We start from the raw sequence: 14,771 nt of genomic DNA, 5'->3' as shown, positions 1-14,771 counted from the left end.
TTATGAATATTAATACATGAAAAGAACGATTTTGCTGATCTAAAAATTTAATTAAATATAAAAGGAAATAATTTTGTTGGACTATTAAAATAATTATGTAAGAATATTAAAACTTTTTACAGCATTGCTTATTATGCTTAAATTTTTTACATAATATGATGGTCAAAACCATTTCTTGATCTATATAGCTATAGTTAAAATTTTTAATATTTCAGCAAATTCTTTTCTCGTGCGTCACCGAAAAATTGAAATCTAAAATTATTCTTTTACATTTTTATATTTTTATATTTTCTGACTGTTGATTCGTATGATTATTTAGATTACATATAAAAATAGATTTCAATTTTGATAACACACAGAAAAAATTTTCTGAACTATATAAAAATTTCGTTAAATATAAATCCGAAAATAATTTTGTTGAATCACCAAAATAATTAATTAGAAAACTTAAACATGTCGAATAATGCTGCAAAAAATTTTGAAATTTTATAACAATCAGTTTGAGCATTTTACATTGTTAAATTCATAATGTTAAATTATATCCAATTTGAATTATTTTTAATTATTTCTATAGATTACTACTGATTCTACTCAATATGTCATCAATTTAACTAAACAATTAAACAATTTAAGAGAGAAAATGTATTAAATATGACTTAAATTTACATTATTATTTACTAAGTGTATTTAATATAAGTGTGTTATTTTTAAATTAATGGATTGATTTACATTCAGATATTAGATACAATATTTCAGCAATACCATTCTTTCCGTGTATAAACCATACATAAAAAGATGCATATATAAAGTTTATAAACAGAATGGATGTACTTGTACTTGTTATTATACTTTTACTGTTCGTGATATATCCTGGCGAAGGACATAGGCAGATATTTATAGTCAATTTTTATATTATAAGAAACCTTGATTTTCATCATCGAAAAAATTTATTTTGATGATGAAAGTTAAGGTTTTTAGAAGAAATAAGAATTTTTGAAAAATAACTTTCTAAAATCTTTGGAATGAAATCTAATTCTAAAGGTGGCCCTTATATGGTCAATAATGCTGTCAGTATTAACAGTACTGATAATATTACTAATCGTGTGTGCGGTTAATATTGATGGACTGACGGTGATCTGGATTTTGCTTCTCAAGCATCAGTATCGCTTTATTAGGATTCATGTCACGGTATGTCGCAGTTTAATAAATGACGTAAAACTAAAATGAAATATATTGTCAATAATACTGATTGTGTAAGATTGTAAAAATATTAATACACACTGCCAGTATTATTGATTCAATATCACTGATTAGTATTATCGATCGTAGGGTCTTCTTAAAGAATAAAATCTCATTCTTAAAAATTGACAATTTAGTCACTCTTTTTCAACACTCAATTATCACTCTTTGTCACTTTTTAAAATTAAATTCCACTCCAAAGATTTTAAAGAGAACATCAGCTGGTGATTGCAGATGATTTAGCTGATGCACCAGTGAATTTGCATCAGTGTAATATTTAAGAGTTAAGACATTACTTAAGACAGTCTTGGAATAAAAATGGACTATGGGCGGTATTCATAATCTTCTTATTTTAAGACTATTCACTTAAAAAAATGATCTTACAGTTATAACGAAAATTATCTAAATACGAAAAATAGCTAAAATAGATAAATTTCTATCAAGTACTGCGATATTAGATATGTATTGCATCTAATCATATAGATGACAGAGCTAGAATTTAAATTTGTGCTATAAATTCTATGCGTATAATACATAATTTTCAGATACAAAAAAATAGCTATAATTCCAGCTGGAGTAGCAAAATATTTTTTACGTGTTGTAAGTAATATTTTAAGATGCTAATAAAGATGCAACTCTGATTGGTTCGTAACATCTTAAAACCGTATTTACGACAGTCTAAAATATAAGAATCGACTACGAATATCAGCCTACGAATACTGGCCATAGTCCTCGTGCCGATCACCGTCACCCACGAGCTCGTCGTGCGCGCGGCCGATGAGGCCGATCCCTGACCGCGGCAACGTCGATCGATATATCGGGAATGGCAGCCACGGCAGGGCCGCGCGTCACGCTAAATGTATGCGCAGCAACATACACGGGGCCCTGCTTGGCATACACCTTGGCAATTCGATTACCAGGCCTATCGTCCCTCGTAATAGAGACCTCGTTACCGATGTAAACGGCGATGTGCACCGCGAGTCGACGCAGCCGACGCGAACCGTCGAGTTACACGGAACGTCGCGAGCGCCGCCGCGTCGCACGCGCCGATGGAAGTGGTCGAATCAACGACTGGTCAGACGTAGCGTCTACTCACTGTAGGCTGACACGTTTCACTTCGATCATCGGCTACATCGTGGCGACTCTCTTATAGTCAGACCCAGGAAAACTTTTCCCTATAACGTTGTATAACGCCAATATCTAACATATTTTTACCGTCACGTTTAAAGAAAGTAAATCTTTAGAATAAAAAAAAATAGCAATGCAAGTATCACGTCATATTTCTTTTTTTTTTTTTTTTAGAACAATAATACAAATAGAAATATAGGCTCTAACGAGTGGATCTTATAGAGTTTAAAAATAAATTGCCATTTTTTTTTAGAAATAATAATAATAGTAGTAGCTTTATTAAATAGCACTTTCTTTCATTAAAATGTAAACTTATTATTTTTCAACATTTTTTCAAAGGTTAAAGTACTAAGGCCAAAATGTCACGTTGATATAAGTAATGCTAAGCCAAAAAAAATCGCTAATCTGATTATTTAATTCAAACTGTCAGTGGAGCTTTGATTTAATGTCTTTGATTTAATTCTATTCTTGATCACTTCTGTTCTCCAGTCAGAAACCACGAATAGAGTTTGCCTGACATATTCTTGACTGACATCGAATGCCAAACTCGTGGATTTGCACTATTTTAAATGTATCAGTTGTGCTTTTATGGATATATCATTACTCCCACGTTACGTGCCAGCCATTATCTTATTAATATGTATCATTATAATGTACGCCCCCGTATGCTTCTACGACTTGCTTACGTGTGTTATATTTACGGTAGCTAAGCCCGTAGTCCTAAAGAATGTCAAACAGTTTATCGTATGCAACATCATAGCCGACACTACATATTTGATTATCTTAGATTTTGAAGATTATCGGAACTCGTATAAATAACAAGTCATTATTTATGATGTAGAAGATAATCACCACAATAATCGAGCACAATGGAAATGTCACATATTAGATTTTTATAAAAATTACAATTTCTTCGCAGAATTCTGAAAATCATTCGCCGAAAGTTTGTCAAAGTTTGTGCGCAACCACGTAATTCAACGTAATTTGATATATACCACAGATTTCTTCACATCATTCATCTCAAGACGAACAATCGCGCGATGTGATTTAATCCTATTAGTTCAAATTTATTATACGATTTATATTTATTTATGACCAATATGATTGAAAATATTCTAAAAAATAAGACAATTTTCATAAAAAGAAGGTCTTCCATTAACAGATAAAATTAGAAAATTTTAGAGAAAAACATTTCCAATAAAATATTAGTAACAAAATGAGTTACGTTTTGACCAGCAGGATGAAAAAAACAGCTAGTCTCCAAATGGCAAAATATTCACGTGGAAAAATAGAATAGATCTCACAGTATCTGCAACAAATTTCTTTAATTGTTTAGAGAAATGCAATAGTCTTTCAATTACGTTTAACATTCGAAACTTTGACAAACGGAGTGCGACAGCTAAGTTTGCACAAGTCACTTTGATGTGGAACGAATTACGTGGAAACGAACTGTTTAAACAGGAGTCCGATTGTGTGCATTTTGGAATGAGATGAAAATTACAGAAGCGAATAAATTCTGAACTAGAATATTTATGTAATTTCATTGATCAACACCTAGTGAATTTGTTCACTTTTATAACTTTCACCTGGTTTCAAGATACACACAATCGACTCCCAGCTCCGAAAGACGAACGAGAGAGAGAGAGAGAGAGAGAGAGAGAGAGAGAGATATGTCGGAAAGATATAAGAAAAGAACGAGGTGACTTTCGAACGATCTTGTTGTTGCCTAGGTGGAGGCATACATGACGTACACTCGAGTTGACACTTACGGTTGAGGAGGTCGAACACTCTCCAGCGTAGATAGTCACTGCTGGGAACGTAAAAGAGAAGCGCAACGTAGCGATATGGAGAGAAGAGAGGCACTGCGACGTCGAGAGCGGAGAGAGAGGGAGGGCGCGGGGGCGGGGGCGGGTTCTGGGATACCTCCGCGGGCCTTGCTCGAGATGTAAGGGTAGCACAACCGAGCACCGTGAGACGACACACTTAAGATATACACTTTCACACCGACGATGCAGAAGAAGAACGACCGACGAGAGACGTGTGGCGCTAAAATTCCGCCTCGCGCGATGTCCCTCCACCTGCGTGTATATACGCGTGCCGCCGTGTATACACGCGTGTACGGCCCCTCTCCGTTCCTTCGGTTACGCCACGAATTCCGTCTTACTTATTCCTTTTTCTTGCTTCTTTTTCTTCAGCCTTCGGGCGACGATGGCGACCACGCACGACGGCTGATACGAGACGCTATCTCTTTAGTTTCGAATGATTTTCCCTTCTCCGTATCTCTCGCTTCACTTTCGTTTCTATTCTCTCTCACTGTGATAGGATCTTTTCCTTCCCCTCGTGTTCTTCTTCTTCTTCTGCTTCTTCCTTCTCCTCCTATTTCTCCTTCTCCTCCACCTCCTTCTCCTCTATTCTTCACCGCAGCGGCAAGGACCCGCCCCGTGTCGCGCTACACGAATGTGTAGTGGATGAAAAGAGCGTAAAACTTGCTCTGCGACAACATTATCCGGCCGGTTATCGGTACCTCGGTTGCCTCGTCATTTCGTCCCGCGTTCGTTCTACTACGGTCTAAGCCGCCCGCGCGCCGCAACAAAAATTGATCGCGTTGCGCGCGACGGTCCCTTCCTCGGGGGACAGGCCCGTCGACGCGGTCGACGCGTTCGTGTCCGGCCGCCGCGCGCCGCGCGCCGCGTCGTCCGTGTTGACGCGGGGCTATTCTCCTTAACACCCCAGGTTTCGTTCACGTAAGCGTCCGCTACCACTTCTCTCGGTAGTCTCGGCGCCGTTCTCCCGCGCTTAGGTTGCGCCACCCTTGGCTGCTTTTTAAGCCGCCGTGCCACGCCGCGTCGCGCAACCAGTCTTTCTTTTCTCCACTCCCTTTGTTCCTTCCTCGGGAACTCTCACGGCTCTCTCACTGCCGCACGCTCGTACATATATACACATACACACACACACGCACGCACCCACACACTCCACGCGTGCGCGCGCGCGCACGCGCGTGCATACGCTCACGGACACGCGGCACCACAGGCACACGCACGCGCGCGCGCTACCACACACACACGCGAAATCGGACGTGGACGGACACAGCCGCACGCGCGCGCACACGGGAACGATCGTTCTCTTTATTCCTCTCTCTGTCCCTCTCGCTTCACAACCCTCCCTCAGCGACCGCGTTCCTTCTCCCTCGAAGCTATGTCCTCCTTCGCTTTACCTCCTCCTCCCCCTCCTCCTTCTCCTCCCCCTCCTCCTCCTCCACCACCTACCACTGTTCACTCTCGCCCACTCTTTCCTCCCCTTCTATTTTTCTCCGTCTCTCTCTTTCGACCCTCCTTCGCCCTCTCCCTCGCACCTCAGTCGCCGTTGGCGCTGTTCTGCACCCCTTCGGCGTAGCCCGACGTTCGACGTCGTCTTCACGTCTCTCACCCTCGGAGCAACGCGACCGGCACGAAGGGTCGCTCGCTGGTTACGCCAAGCCCGAGGCTTTCGCTCTCACGCGAGTTCCTCACTCTCTCGACGAGTCCACCCTCGAACTCTCTCGCTGGTACTTCGTACCCTCCAGATTCCTCTACGCTATGCGTACTTCGTACCGCGAAAGCGACTCTCCTCGCTGCCGACTGTCACGATCAGTCGAGCCAACGCGGACCGTTACTGCATCGCCACGCGCCAGTCTTTCGCGCAGCGGACTCCGCGGAAACTAATCACCCCGCTCCACGCCCGCTACACCTCATTCGCGATCCGCTACGCGAACTAACCCCCGCCACCTTCGTCGACCACCCTGCGCTCTGTAAAGCCGCGTCACGATTCTGAGTCCGCGCCGAGATCAGCGTCGCGACGATCCCTCGAGGACGATTCGGACTGGCTGGCGGGAACCGAGGTGACATTGCGATCATCACTGATCATTACCGCCGTGAACGGAATTGTGGGCGGGAGGAAGGGGGAAGGTAGCGATTTTTTTTCTTCCTTTCTTTCTTTTTCCTTTCCTTTCGAGAATGCGAGCCTTCCCCGTGGCATAGCGACGATACCACCGAGACGGCACGGGGCGAGATCAATGCTCCGTTCAGGGCTCGTAAGTGCTTGCGTGGTGCGCTTCCGTAGCACAGGATGGATCAATGAAAACGTACCCCTCCACCTCGATGTCGTAGACGTGGCCCCGCGCCACCCTTTACCGCTCCGCGACGGAGGGAAACGCGGTACCATACCGCGCCACTTTTACTACCATCGCCTGAAAACATTCACCCGCACCCTCTACGACCATACCCGCGGGCTTCAGTAAGCTCGTCCGCGAAGTTTATCACCGCGTTGCGGATACGTTGCACCGTGCACGTCTTCGTTAACTCGATACTCATTTGTATGTGATTTGTTTCACTCCCAGGGTAAACCACTTCTCTCTCAAGTCTCTTTTCAATTTTGCAAATAAAATGTACGCTTAAATACGGAGCACATTAATATATATGTATAAGAATAAGAGATTAATGGAAAGATGAATTAAAAGTCAAGATATAAATTAAAATAAATGCATAATTTTCATATATTTGCGAAAAATATAAAAATATGTGAATACACAGAAAATACAGTGAGATATATCATCATAGTATGTTTAATACTTTAATACCAAACATAGGGAACAAATATTATAAAGAAAATTATTATAAAATGTAGTACAACTTATTATAAGATATGTATATTTCGTAAATCTCGTGCATACAATCAGCGTTCAATTACAAATTACCTAGAAAAATTCGTTCATTCGTTACAAACTAACATATCATTCTCTCATAGCATATTTAGAAATAAATGTGATTGCTCCTATTCTCTTTTTTATCAAGTGTCAACAAATAACATATCCTCTTAAAATATTAAAACAGAGAACTAGAGGAGTATCCTAACATTTCGCTAAGCGCTAATACGTTATGAGAGAACGAATTATCACTCACACTTATCACACTAATATCAGATCCGAGCTACTAGTCGTGTAAAAATATATGTGTTGTATAAATATAGGAATATCTCTTTGTGAAGAACAATAGTTGTGTAGCGATGTACCTAAACGTACACGCGACATACGAATAAATCACATGGCACACGAACGAGTTCATCGATTTAAATAAGCATTGCCATGTCGTTTCGGCATTCTGCGAATGCAGAGATACAGGCCAGTGATTATCATAATGAGCAAAGGGAGGCCGAGACCAATCGAGATAATCATAATGACTAGAGAAGAGAATCTCTCCTCGGGTGGTGTGCCGTATCCAATCATGAAAGTCCTGTAAAATTTAAAATGCAACATTTTATTAATTCAAGAGATTGTAGAGAATTATAACTCGTCATTAAATTTTTAAAATTAAATACAAGACTCTTAACAACAGTCTTGTAATCGACGACTCACCACGTCAAGTAATTCGTCTTCTTGTAAAAACCATCTCCTTTTGAGCCCAAGGAAACCATTATCTTTTGTAATAGAAGATCCACAGTTTCTCCATAATAACAGTAGAGCATCGAATTTTTAATGCTTGTATAATTGAACACGTGTTTCGGTGGATACTGGACTGTCTCCGTGGAACTGGTTACATCGCGCGACGCGCTAATGTATGACACCGGCCGCCATTGTAAATACGATCCAGCATTCAGCGCGCCGTCCTGTTCTCTGTAGGGTGGCGTTCTAACTTCAACAACCTGAAGAAAAGCATTAGAAGAAAAGTTAAAATAATATTTTCAATCAAAACATAGAAGCGATGACATAGCCAAGAATAGATTGTTACCTCGAATATACCCGGAGTATGCTCATCGTCCAGACTCTTTTTCGGATCAACGAACATCAGTACTTCGGGATCGCCACCGCCAACCACGAGCAATTCAATAGCAAATCTGCTACGAGCAAAAGTCTGGTTAGTCTGGATGTGATCGAGGATGATGTCCACTTGCGTAGAATTCTCCGTGTGTAGCATATGCGGCACCATGTCTGAATGATCAACAGTACAGAATCCTCGGAGCTGACAAACGAACGAGAAAGATTTTAGAGAAAGGTGTGCCACGTATATCACAGAGGACTAAAAAAGCCACAAATATACATAGAGTGTCCCAGACGTGACATCCTTTAATAGCAGATTTCTAAAATCATTTTAAGATGAAAATCTTAATATCAAAATGTCGAAGTTACAATAGTTTTTAAATGAGAAAGATATAACATTAGTCATAATTAAAAGCTACACAAAGTAAAGTGTCTAGAAGAGAATTGATACTCACTATTGTGTCATGTCTGAACGTACAAATTTTAGATTTCACTAATTTTAAATCTTTTTCATATTTAAAAATTACATTTTGGTATTAGGATTTTCGTTTCGTTAATTTGCTATTAATTGAAATCTGGGACACCCTGTATGTTCAATACAGGCTCAAAATGAAGTTGGTTCTCGCTTAACTGAGCCGTTGAAATTATTTTCACATTCATCTCTATGTACTACCGATATTTTCTCTTCAATCCTGCAAAATACTTTACCGAAAGTTTTATACTCCCGTATCTGCTGATATTCTTAGCTGTATCGTGATAAGAGTTACCCTCCATATCCAGAGAGACGAATTCGCTATTTTTCAATAGAGACACGAGCCGCCAGTTGAAATACTCGGAATGCAAAACGTTCGTATTAATGACGTCGGCAGTGTCAATCAGTGCCGTGTCATTTACATCGTTGAATTCGATAATCTGTAACATAATATATTTAGTATTATTCAACGTGCTATATATAAACGCTAAGGAATCATAACAGATGACAAAATCAGGTCACTGATGATAGTTTTCATTCGGCGATTAAACCTACATAAATCACAATTTCTACAGTCACAATTTCTCTCGCATTATTGTACATTAACGCGCAATAAAATTAGCCGAATTAAACTGTAATGTTGTCGATACTGACGTGTCTCCGAAATTTCTGTCAAATGCACCTGATCGATATACGATGCGGAAATCTGTTTGCTCACTGCTGTAAATAATTCCATGGTTTTGTACACGATTATTTAATAATTCTGTCAACTAAATAAGGTGTACAGTGTACATTAACCGTCAATCGTTAATTATATCGCTTTACAAAAGATTAATCCTGCACTCAATATCGCATAATATTTATTGAACGAGAAATTTATAATAATGTTCTGATGATGCAATAAGCCGTAAATTGTTAGATGTTTACATAAAATATTCGTATTATTTTGCTATTACAATATGCTCCAGTAAAAATCGTAATGAAAATACGTATGTAATTTATGTAAGAGAATATGTTTGTATCTACATATTACGTATGTAAGATACGTATGTAGATACGAGCATATTCTCTTTTCAAGTAGAAGACACTCGTCTTGCAGAGAGGCTTTACGAAGTGGAGACATTGTGAAGTGCGAAGGTTTAATTAAGAAACCGCGGATGTATTCTCTCTATAGTCGACAAGGGAATGTGATGAGTAGATTTGTGTCACTCACTCGGATTACGTCCGCGTTTGATGGACGTGAATTCGAGCAAGTAATAAATCATAATCAGAGTAATATTGTATTTTTATATGCTATTTAAATTCCTATTGCGTGCACAGAAAAAAATTTATGTAAATCTTAGTAGAGATTTTTTTCAATGGCACTAATTAAACTTTTACAGTAAATAAATATTTACTAAAAAAATAATAGTTAATTCAAATTAATGATTTTGTATCAAATAAATATATATTTAGTAAATATTTAGTTAGTACTATATATTCAAATATTTATTAAAATTTAGTACATATTTTCAGTATACATCTATGTTGTTGCATTTTTACATTTTCGTTAAATTTTTGTTGAATTTTACAATTTTGTTGAAACGACTAAAGGCATCTATTAGCAAAATTTTATTAACGCATTAAAATTGAGCGCTCGTTTCTGCATACTTTTTGCCACTCGCTTAATAAGCATCTTGGAAGAATTAGCAATATAATTGGTAATTTTAAGATTTATGTCCAGTTCTATCAATGAATTAACTTTAATTTTGGTTTAATTTACTCTTTATCTGTTTCTAGTTTTTAGAACTAAAAAGAGATAAAAAAATTAATCAAATCGAAACTGTAATTAATCTAAACAATAATTAGTGAAGTTCAATTAAAAACTGTTCAACACAAATATATATTAGGATTGTGTTTCAAGGTCGATAAATAATCGGCGTACAGTTTGCTCGAACTGAAAATTGTAAAAATTACATAAAAATATTATTAAACACGAAGACCTGAATAAGTATGACTTTTTGATTTATTTCTATTGAAAATTGATTTATATCGATGGAAATGATTAAAGATAAAAAATAATTTTTTCAATTACGCTCTTCCGTCTCTTAATACATTTTACAATAATTGATCCTATCGATGAAATGAGATAAATTAGGTCGTCGACTATCAGTTCAATAAACTCACGATCAACTAGCCATTAAAAGAATTCTCGGGAAATTATCTTGTTTATATCTGATAATGAAATAAATTATGCAACATTGTCGATGTAATTGTCAATTTTAATAAAAAATTCAAATTACCCACCAATATCCGCATTGGTTCTTTTAACATTCAATTTTTTTAAATTTATCCATTATCAGATTTCCTCTCAGAGTCATCATATTTATACAATGTTTTCAATTCGTTACCTTGTTTATTATCACCCCAAAGGAATAGGAGGGTTTCTCCGAGAAGACAACCGAGTTCTCCCTTCTGGCGAGATAGTCGTCCCAGGTGATGTTGAGATAGGCGGAGGGTGACGTGATGGCCAGCAGAACGGATGGGGTGCCAATGAAATCCCATAGGTAATGCAACGTATCGTTGGGGCCATCGGCTCTCAAGTAGAGTGTCGTCACGTTTCGCTCGCGACACGGGTCACCGCAATCCTGGTTCACCCACGACCGCAACTAAGGCAGGATAAAGCGGGCGTTTTATGCAATGTTGCAAATTAAACGACGTCGTATTAACGGACGGATGGCCTAGATCAGTGACGGATTGTACGGCAGGCGGCCTTGCCGTTCCTAACTGAGTCCCCCGAGTCGATTATTATCACACGAAACGGCGTTGCATCGTTACGCTAATGCGGCTGCAGGCTCGTATCTGCGAACCGTGAAGTGACGAAAGTTACGCGCGTAAAGTTTCCCTCCTATTATCTTTTTTTTCCCCATTCTGAAAGGAACTCGCGAAAGTACGCGCGATACACTCGGCTATTCTGTCACGACATTTTCTCCACGATTTTGTGGGAAGGAATATCCGAAATTCTGCCATTTGCTGAAGTATCTAAAAACTTAGCTAAATGCAGATTTGAAAATAATTCTATTGGACTTTTAAAATAATAATCGATTCAGAGCGGAGTGGGTAATTGTTTTACTTGATCGAAACATTCAACCATATAATATGAATAAAGAATATTTTTACGCAAGTTAATTAGCGTTTCAATTACTTCGCTAACTCTGATTAGCTTTTGTTTAATGTTTTAAATAATTACGTAGGATAATTGGTTGCTAGAATGTCAAAATTTTTTGTAGTATTATTATCATGTTCTATATTATTATTTGGATGGTCTACAATCAAAATACTTTTAGATTTAAATGTTTAGATGACTTGGCAAAATCATTCTTTCTGTATGTCACACGCCAAAATTATAAATGTATAAAAATATCACTCATATGTTTTAAAATAAATTATCCCCAACACATCGTATCGATAGAACGGAATAGATAAAATAAACACGCGATAGATTTCTTTGCTCCATTTTCAAACGCGTTGTATCTAGGCTGGCAGTTGGCTTTTACGCTTATTTACTAATTCACGCCTAGGATCGATAATCCAGTTCATTATGAATTTAAGACACTAGGTCTATATGAGGTACAATCGTATCGAACAATTCCTTCTGAACGCCTTAAAACATTAAAAGCAATTTACGCTACGACGTTGCTTACAATTAATAAACTCGCTCTTTTTAACGTTATACTGCACACATCGATAAGATATTATCGCGAATATCGGGATATATTACATATTATATAATCATTTGATAAAAAGTAAAATATAGAAAGATAAAAATAAAATAATTAAAAAATAACACACTGAGAAAAAAATTGTTTATTTGACTGAAATTATTTTTCATCTTTAATTCTGTGAATGGAGAATCAGAAAATATATTATATTTGACTTAAATACATATTCCAATGAAAGAAATAAAGACAACTAAATTAATTTAGTCAAATAAACAACAAATTAATAAGTCAATAAGCAATTAATTTAGCCAAATGAACCATTTTTTCCTCAATGTAAAAAGTATAGAGTCCTATTATTAATACAATTTTATTTTATTTACTTAAAATATTACATTACACTTATATCTTTTATGTTACACAAATTTTCTGATTATATTTTTTATCATCAAACTGCCGAAGCTCTAAATTCTAACTGATCGAATTTATTGTGTCAAAGCGTTGTATTACTTGCGCACGCCGACGCAATTGAAATTTGAAACTCAAGTTGAATGAAAAACATGACACCGATCCACGTCCGCGAGCGATTAATCGTCCCGAACGCTCGCGCGTTTATTTATTTGACGCGCCGATCGCGCGATTCACGATCGACCGTGCCCTTCGATCTCGAGCAATCTAGGTCGCGTCAGTGCACTTATCCGATCAGCCGTTAATACGTATAAGTGTGCAGCCAATTTATCAATAAATCCACCTGTTTGACGTGACAAAAGAAATATCACGATAAGTCGAGATTTCGAAGCGCACTCGACAGTCCACGCAGAAAAGGCAATAAGGAGAAGGTGGAGGGGGACACCTCGTGGATGCAAGTCGAGGCAACACGCCTCCCAAACATTAGCGATCCTTTGTCTTTAAGATTGCAGTTCTTTTCTCAGAGAATATTCTGAACTGATATACATTGTCGGAATGAGTTGGAGTGAAACAAATATAGGGAGCTTTCCAGCAGAGGCATAGAAATCGACAAAGAAATTATTTTTGTCTTTGTTTCTTACTGATTATCGAACAAGAACAGAGAATGAATCTTGTGTCAATTTGTGTCTCTTATTTTTTGTTTTACTCCAACTTATTACACCAATTCAGAATTTTCTTCGAAAAAAAAAAAAAAAATAATAAGTCTTATGTCCATTTTTATCAATGCAATTTAATTTTAATCTCGGTACAACCAACTTATTTACTTTTATCTTTTTATAGTTTTATTTAAAAATTAGAAAAAGATAAAAAATAAGTCTCTCTCGAACCGAGATGGAAATTAATCTGTGTTGATAGAAACGTGTTATTGTGGTCCATACAAACGCCAGACCGAAGGTTGAAAGTCGATGAATCACATGCACGCGAGTGGTTCGTTTTGACGAGGCGCAAAGCTGTCTCGTGGATGACACGGCTGATTACGCGGCTAATCAGTCCTCTCCGGGCAAAGAAATCCGGGAATCCGGAGCTACTTGTACTCACTGTTCGTTGCGTGGAAAAAACGGAGTCGGCTAGTGCGGCGACCAGCAGCAGACAGAACGTCAAGGCGCTGGCCATGCCTGCCGTCGCATAAGACAACGACGATGTATAAAACGCTCGCAACTCACGCTTGTCAACGCTGACGCCGTTCGCAAACTGACTTAACTGACACTACCGCGATCGCGTGGGAACACGCGGCTTTACTTCGTGGGAAGCAAGTGGGAAGCCAGCGCCGTCGTGGTTGCGATGGGAATCAGGCGACGTTCAGACGCGAATGGTAATTGTTGTTTGCTCGACTGGTACATAAAATCGTCAAATCGGTACATAAAATTCAGAATTATGCGGCATACTCGTATATTTCGAGTTTACGTTTGCATCTGTAAAGTTAGCGACGACATTCTATTAATATGAAAAGAATAATTACAGTTCCAACAGCGCTATTCACAGTTTTGCAGTTTTACATAAAAATAAAAAAAAGGTCCGTATTTAAAAAAATTTTAATTCAGTTTAATTTCTCGCAAAAGAAATTATCGAGAATTTGTTTACAGATAAAAAAATATCGAGTAATATAATATTTGCATAACAATTTTTTTTATATAAGTAAAGAATAAATGCATTTTTTTCTCTTAAGTTGCACCAATGTTACTTTGATTTTAAGTGAAACTTAAAACTCTCTCTATCTCGTTTTAAAAAGAGACGGGGACAAAGAGAGTTTTAAGCTTCGCTTAAAATTAAAGTAACGTTGGTGCAACCTTACACACACACACACACACACACACACACACACACACACACACACACACACACACACACACACACACACATACATAAAAGTTTAACATCAAAAGAATTCAATTTCTTTAAAATATGAACACATAATAAATAGGATTCTTATGTAATTTCATACCTTTTAAGAAAGCAGATTGGAAAGTAACATAAA

General features: G+C 37.8%; 1 protein-coding gene across 1 annotated transcript; it reads right to left on the bottom strand.

Moving 5' to 3' along the window:
* Positions 1–6,870: 6,870 nt before the first annotated feature.
* LOC105150131 (glycosylated lysosomal membrane protein) lies at positions 6,871–14,025 on the bottom strand. Its single transcript, XM_011063005.2, has 6 exons — positions 13,835–14,025; positions 11,021–11,278; positions 8,867–9,070; positions 8,130–8,360; positions 7,757–8,043; positions 6,871–7,634 (listed from the first exon to the last, which is right to left on the bottom strand). The coding sequence occupies exons 1-6, from the start codon at positions 13,907–13,909 to the stop codon at positions 7,463–7,465; spliced, it is 1,227 nt and encodes a 408-aa protein (XP_011061307.1). The 5' UTR covers positions 13,910–14,025; the 3' UTR covers positions 6,871–7,462.
* Positions 14,026–14,771: the final 746 nt, after the last annotated feature.

The sequence above is a fragment of the Acromyrmex echinatior genome, chromosome 8 (genome assembly GCF_024713525.1).
Source record: "Acromyrmex echinatior isolate Ae372 chromosome 8, ASM2471352v2, whole genome shotgun sequence".
In the NCBI taxonomy this organism is placed as follows: domain Eukaryota; kingdom Metazoa; phylum Arthropoda; class Insecta; order Hymenoptera; family Formicidae; genus Acromyrmex; species Acromyrmex echinatior.
The sequence above is the reverse complement of the archived record's forward strand: the minus strand, read 5'-3'. Positions and strand labels throughout refer to the sequence as shown.